Raw genomic sequence first — 6,889 nt, 5'->3', positions numbered from 1 at the left:
CCAGCCGTGAGTCCTGGGCGGTTTGCAGGCCTCGGAGCTGCCGGCTGATGGGAAAGGCACAGCCCTGCTGCACATGCCACACAAACCGCCACGGCGGAAGACAAGTCTGAAGGTCTTAGCACTGGAGCAATGGGGCAGGACAGTCCGTTTTCCTTCGGGAAGCTGGTGGAGAACAGATCAGCTGAGCTGTGGCTGTTGGACGGGCAGGAAGGGAGAGGAGGAATGCCAACTGTGTGCTGAAGAGGTGCAAGGAATCCCCACGTGCTGGTTTTAGTGTGCTGCTGAGTCCCCATCGCAGCACCGATGGGGCTGGGAAGGAAGAGGAGGAGGGCTGGGAGGAAGGGGAGGAGCACCAGGCCACCTGGCTGCAGTCTGAGCTGCTCAGGCCCTTCACAACTTCTGGATCTTCTCAGCGACCACGATGGGATTCTCTTTACGGATCTTCTCGGCAGCTTCAGCCTTGTAGTCGTAGGGGCAGGCATGCATGTCGGAGTACCGGTGAATGGCACAGAAGAGGTTCCCGCAGCGGCAGTCGAAGCCTGAAGGGAAGAAGAGCAGAGAAACAAAGCCGCGTTAGTCCCCGTCCAGCCAGACGGGAAGGTGGCAGGGCCCCCGCTCTTCACTGACAGGTCAGGAAACCCCACTAATGCAGAAAGAAGGTCAGATGAGGGAAGGGGCTGCTGCCTCTGACAGGCAAAAGGGGGTCTCAGCGTGGGGGAAGACCACGGGCAGCTATTAGCTTTCCTCTGGTTAGCTGCTCCCGTGAGCGCATGTGCGCTCTGGGCAGCCCCAGCTGTCGCAGCGGTGGGAAACACTCCCAGAGCAGCTGCTCTCTGCGCTCTCCAGGGACAAGGGACATGCCGGCAACTGCAGAGTGGCAGATTGCTGATCCAGACGAGGCTGCGCAGGCAGCGAGCAGGCAGGCTGAGCTGGAGCTGAGCCCTCTGAGCCAGCCTGGCTCCCCCGGCGACACGCAGCAGCATCTGGCCTGACCAGTAAGCCAGAAAATAACAAAACCTTCACCCCAAAAATTATCACTTTAGAGCTATTTAGGCTTCAAAATTCATAATTTAGTCACTTCAGTTGGAGACAATGCTGTTCAGAAGTGCTACCATTATCACATCACGCTGGGAAACTGAGGCACGGAGCAGGGAGGGGGCTCACCGCAGAACAGCAGATCAGCTCCCCATCGCACTGGTGGTGAATCACGCTCTTTCCTTTCACCTTTCCAACTACCGACTGCAAAGACCACAAACACCCTGCTACAAGGTGCCAGTTTTCTCCTATTTGGGAAAACTCATTTCACCCTAAATGCCCTGAATTCATAGGAGTTCTCTGCAAGCTGACGCCTAAAGGACAGGAAACTTCTCACAGTTTGAAGCTCTTAAGAAAACACTCACCCAGGCAAACAATCCTCCCTGCAGACCTGAAGGCCGGGCACAGAGCACCCTGCCCAGTCCCAGGCTCACAAACCCACGTTTACTCTACGACAGCGCCCTCAAGTCTCAAGGCAAGCTCGGGCTTCGCCGTGCCAGGCGCTGGGCAAACCCCCGGGCCAGACTCTGCCGAAGCAGCTTACATCGACACCACAGAAGTGTGTGTGCAGTCCCAGGCTGCTGAACGCACCAAGGAGGCTAAAGAGGCAAGCACACTGCTAGAACAGCGAGACCTGCACGGCTCTAGAGTTAACTTTGTCCAGGGAAACAACTAAATGCCAGAGTCAATTTAGGGGAATGACGTTTTTATTAACAAACCACAATCAAGTTAACTGCCTCATGAATTGCCCTTCTGGGGGCAGTTTTCCCACTGACACCAGTCACCCAACACCACCTCAGCACCTCTCTCCTCAGCTTCACAGGCTGAACACCGTGAGCCATCCTGCTCTCATCCTGAGTCTCAGAGTGGGATTTTCAGTTTGGGCCTAACTTGGTTCATACCACTACTATGAAAGCTTTATTGCTGACTTGAATAGGAGCAGAACTAGATTCACAGCAAGCACTGCCTTTCCTTTCCTTCTACAAGCAGCTTTTGCCAAGGGGCAGAAATAACCCAAGAAGCATGGCTCCATCCAATTCCGCAATCCCGCATCCAAGGGCTGGCAGGTTCCCTGACAGTGAGCGGCAGGTTCCCCAGACTACTGCCTTGGATGGCACTGCCTTGGATGGCACTGCTTGCAGGCCGGAGCCCCCCTCCACCACCACCTCTTGCAGATGTTAAGTACTTTCTGGAGGGGTACCTCCAACCGCTGACCCACGCCGACCCTCTGAACCCAGGCAGCACCACAGCACAAGGAGATCTGTTTGCAGGGCTACGCAACCAGAGTACTCCGGCCTCACGCAAGTTCTCCCCGCAGCCAGGCTCTTACCAGTTAGCCCTATCTTCTTCCGGCAAGTGAAGCAGCGGTTCTTCTTCTGTTTCGGTTTTTCCGAAGCTGCCTTGCCCTCAGCTGTGTTCTGGGATATTTCAAGCAGGGTACCTGAAACAGAGGCAAGAGTTTTGCCACCCTTTGCAACAAACCAAGCAATACAGTCGTTTTATTACAGGAGCTGCTCAAGGCCCTACCGATTCTGGGTCTGTGCCAGAGACCTGTGTGTGCACGTTCCTGGCCCACATATCCCAGACTGTGAGATTTTCCTGTTCCACAGAGATCTACACCTCACACAGCCTCGCGTTTTCTGTTTCAAACTCCTTAAGTCTCAGAAACCCTGAAGGGAGATTACCGTTCAGCTAAGGCATTCGTAAGGTAACATGAGGCTGTTTAGCTCCCGCTGAGAAAAGCACAATTACCTGGTGCCTGCCATACATTAAGCATGTGTCTGGATAGTCACTACAGCTTAGCTGACGTACAGTAACTCGACTGTACAGCTGAGCCCAGCGTTAATCTTTGCAGGGGAAAAAAAAGTTAACCCCTTGTACATACTACTAATTATTTTTGCTGGCTCTTATGTAAGTGTTCCTCATATGTAGGTCTCAGAATGCTTTACACAGATACTCATCACTGTCTCTAATCTACCAAAAGGAAAACTGAGCTCTGAAAGCCAGATTGTTAAAGGTCACTGATGCTTAGCAGGATTTCTTACAGTACCTAAGCAGGTTAGAGAAGCCAACAGGAGGGAGCAGCTCCAACTGCTAGCAGATACCCACCTGCAGTGTAGACTGCTCTGAAAATCAGGCTAAGGAGACAAACAGTCAGAGGCTGTTTGCGGATCAGCAACTTTGTGGATCTGACCCTGAATAATTTTCTAAAAACTGCACAATCAGAAGATAGGGGCAGGCCTTTCCCAGAGTGTCTTTCACCAAATAGTCTCCCACCTGCCTGTTGTAAATTGTGTCCTGGGCTGGCAGGCCAGGGATTACCAAATCCAAAATGCAGAGTCATGTGTGGTGACTAGAGCCTGGGTTTTTTTTAGCAACAAATAACTCTTGGGGGTTTTTTAGCTTTCAATGCAAGCAAAGTGTCAGCTGAACTGAAGGAGGGTATCTCCAGTGCAGCGTCACCTGGTTATAGCTCCGCTGCACCTCAACAGCTCATCCTGTAACTCATCCTCTGGAGAACAGACCCTGCTGGGCAACACCACCCTTGCTCCTCTATCACTCCAAGGTACCCTCTCTGCAAAGCAAGCGATGGTGCTAACACTCCCCTCCGAGGGGCAGGTATGCCTTCCGTCACCCAGGATGGCAACAGCCAGGCCAGCAGCTGCCCCAGGTACGGTCACAAACGCGTCTCCCCTCTCCCAAGACTACACTGGATCCATCTCCCTTCCTCCCTCAAGAGATGGCAGGGAAGTGCAGCCAACAACAGCCATGCAGCAGGCTGTGGGACGCTCTGGGCTCTCTGCCACTCACTAGGATAGGCGTCATGGAAGATTATCCTCCTGCCAGTGAGGGCTGGCAGCTACTCAGCCCACAGAGCCATCTCTATTCTCACTAGGATAGGCGTCATGGAAGATTATCCTCCTGCCAGTGAGGGCTGGCAGCTACTCAGCCCTCAGCCCACAGAGCCATCTCTATCGGCCTGCCCTCAGGCACCGCATTTTCTCTCCTCCCTGTTTCAGGAACGACAAACTGTTTTCTCCTTAGCGCTCTTGGAGGGTGTACCTTCACTGCCGGGAGGTAACAACTGTCCTCTGGAGTTAGTGGCCAGTACCGTACTTGCTGCTCAAACCGACTTGCGAGATCAGTGTCATTCAGACTCGTGCAAAGGCCAAACCAATCGGTCTACCTGGTGAGGAAGACGCTGATGAGGCTTCTTCCGTCTTGATGAATTCTTCTGTCTCACTGCTGTTTTCTTCTCTAGATATGCTCATGGCTGTCATCTGATAGGTCACAGGAGTCTGAGCACTGGGAGCATTTCCAACAAACAAACCATAGAGCAAACAAATAATTTCTTTTGATGAAGAGTTAAGTGGGAGAGATCTTCAACCCATACAGTTAATTTCATTATACTCAGAGGTAGCTCAGGAGTACAGCAGGCCAATTCCCCCTGAGATTTGGGATCAGAGTTCTCTATAGACATATGGAACGAATTTGTGATGATCTCAGTTTCCTTTTTCACCCAATTACATCTCAAAGCCAAGGCAACAGCCCATCCAAACAAGCCTAGGGACAGGGAAACAGGTATGAGTCAGGACTGTAATGCGATGATAGAGCTCAATGCCGTACCACATCAATACGTCTTCCTTCCTACCAGACATGACCAAGGTCCCTAATCTTGCTGTCGCAGCTTCCAGACTGGATCATCACCACGAGCTTTCACTTAGGACCAAGCTGAAACCCAACAGTTTAACACAGCTAGTGACACAAAAGGTGCACTGGCTCTAAGAGAATGAGGATGCCACTTAAAGCTTTAATTACCACCGACCCTCTGGTACCTACCTCTACACATCAGTCATCATCATCAGGGACATCTCAATCTTCCAGATAAATCAGGGTCACCATGAACAGTGTTTGATCCAGCCCACTTCACAGATCCCCTTGGCCGCAGCCTATGACCCTACCTGGCTTTCGCATCCTCAGGCGTGGAGTCTCCCTCTGCATGCTGCCCTGCAACTGAGTCTGAAGCCATGGGGCTGCTGGTGGGACCGCTGGGTGCTACGAGACAAGATCACAGCCTTGGTAAAGTCTTTAAGAAGTTCCTGGGAGCTTGACAGACAAGGAGAAAGCAGGATGAGTACTTCCAGCAGGCTTTAACCTCCTGCTCCCCACCAGGAGCTGAGAGGGTGCACTCCGGTTGGGATCACTCTTAGATTCCCTATTTTTATACTCATCCCTCCAAATTTGTGCATAGGTCTCTGTGGGGATAACACCTCAGGGCTGGACTCACTGTGACCCAGTGCAGCTATTCTTACAATTGATCAGGAATGACTCCTTGTATCAGGATCACAACATCCCTCTGAAATTAACTGCTCATCTTCCTGAGTGCTGCAGGCCTTGCCTATGGAGATCTGTTTGCTCCTCAGGATCTGCAAGCTCCCTTTTGAGGGACAAGGGTTATTCATAGGAGTTACGTGCTGAATGCCTTCCACTACTGTGTGGTTTTTCAACAGCTGGTAAAATCTGACTTCAGTCACCCACGACACCTCCATCATCCTTTGATTCCCTTTTTCCTTTTGCAAGGCAAACTCTGCATCAGCACAAATATCCTCCTGCCAGTATAAATGAAAGTGCTGCAGTTACCAACATCCCTTGAACCCAGCGTTACTTTGCAACTTCTCCAAGGTATGAGAACCAGATCCTCATCTGCCGGAAGGAACTGGCTTCGATCGAAACGTGTTGGTTTACGTCAGCCGGGGACCTAAGTCAGGGTCTTTAGAAAAACCCTTGCCAGGAAGAGATATATTCCCAATATATATTTTGGGTGGGAAATTATTACACTCAGGAAAAAAGACTGTGTAAGATCTCTAGAAGGCACTTCTCAAAGCATTGTCCTGTCCATGGGGCACCTCCACAAACTCTCAGCAAAACAAAGTCCTGCTAATGACGGAAAAAGCATCCTTTCTGTGCACCTAGCTGCCTCCCAGCTGGGTGATATGTCAGCTCTGGTTAGCTGCAAGAAACAAACCTTCTACTTCCTTGCTGTGATTATCAACTCTGTTAAGATTAAGAAAATTATGCAAATCCAAAAGGCCAAATTCTTCCCAAATAAAATTTCATTTCAGGCATCTGTTGTGGTTCCCAGCAGTCAGCATAGAACAGCTAAAAATTCGGGCCACTGTTAGCACAAGCAAAGTTTTAGAGATTGCTGAAAGGTGTTGGCTGGGACTGGACTTCACAAGCAGCTGCGACAGGAGAAAACAACTGACCCCCTTACAGGGCGCAGAAGTGCTCAAAGGCTCGGGTCTACATGAAAAAGGAAAGACATGAGTTCTCCAGGAGGGAGTAAATCGCATCATGGTCAGTACTAGTACGATGCTCTATCCCAGTTGCTTAACACAGTTTGCATCCAGCTACCCATTTAAGACAGATTTCCCAGACAAAAATCCTCTACCTGGGGGGCTTATCCGGTCACTGCTCTGCTGTCTCTGTAGAAACTCCTTGTAGCAAACGGAGCACATCCCGTTGGTCCGGGGGCTGCCATAAAATCCACAGCCTGTGGTACACAACAGAGGCACCTGGGTTTGGTTTGTCTCCTGAGCCATCCTCTCTCCTCCAAGATGCCAAGCTACAAACAGGAATAAGACCGAGACAGCTGTTAGGGCTGGAACGCTCGTTCATTGTACGCTGCAGCTGACCAGGAAGGAGCACAAAGGATCCCGAGAGAGCCCGGTTCCTGCACATGCAAACACGATCTGAGACCCTTGAGCACAGGATATCCAGGGCTTGTAACCAGCCCCAGGATCCGGGTCCTGGGGCCTTGAGCCATCCAGAGCTCAGCTGCTGGGAGGCTGCC

The 6,889-nt window shown here is 51.3% G+C and overlaps 1 protein-coding gene across 1 annotated transcript; it reads right to left on the bottom strand.

Annotated features, from left to right (window-relative positions):
- Nucleotides 1-390: 390 nt before the first annotated feature.
- LOC104511835 (AN1-type zinc finger protein 5-like) lies at nucleotides 391-6,638 on the bottom strand. The gene is made up of 5 exons (XM_010154600.1): nucleotides 6,488-6,638; nucleotides 4,998-5,091; nucleotides 4,223-4,341; nucleotides 2,366-2,476; nucleotides 391-539 (listed from the first exon to the last, which is right to left on the bottom strand). Exons 1-5 carry the CDS (start codon nucleotides 6,636-6,638, stop codon nucleotides 391-393), a joined length of 624 nt encoding a protein of 207 aa, XP_010152902.1.
- Between the last annotated feature and the right edge of the window lie 251 nt (nucleotides 6,639-6,889).

Source organism: Eurypyga helias, unplaced genomic scaffold (genome assembly GCF_000690775.1).
Source record: "Eurypyga helias isolate BGI_N326 unplaced genomic scaffold, ASM69077v1 scaffold38786, whole genome shotgun sequence".
Classification (NCBI taxonomy): domain Eukaryota; kingdom Metazoa; phylum Chordata; class Aves; order Eurypygiformes; family Eurypygidae; genus Eurypyga; species Eurypyga helias.
The sequence above is the reverse complement of the archived record's forward strand: the minus strand, read 5'-3'. Positions and strand labels throughout refer to the sequence as shown.

Bases quoted from the DNA above. Each gene is read 5' to 3' on its own strand.
- LOC104511835 (XM_010154600.1), bottom strand. From the start codon at position 6,638: ATGGCTCAGGAGACAAACCAAACCCAGGTGCCTCTGTTGTGTACCACA. The intron at 5,092-6,487 runs GTAGAGGATTTT...CTTGTCTCGTAG, and splicing joins TGACCGGATAAGCCCCCCAG to CACCCAGCGGTCCCACCAGC. The intron at 2,477-4,222 runs GTAGACCGATTG...CCTCTGTTTCAG, and splicing joins ATCAGCGTCTTCCTCACCAG to GTACCCTGCTTGAAATATCC.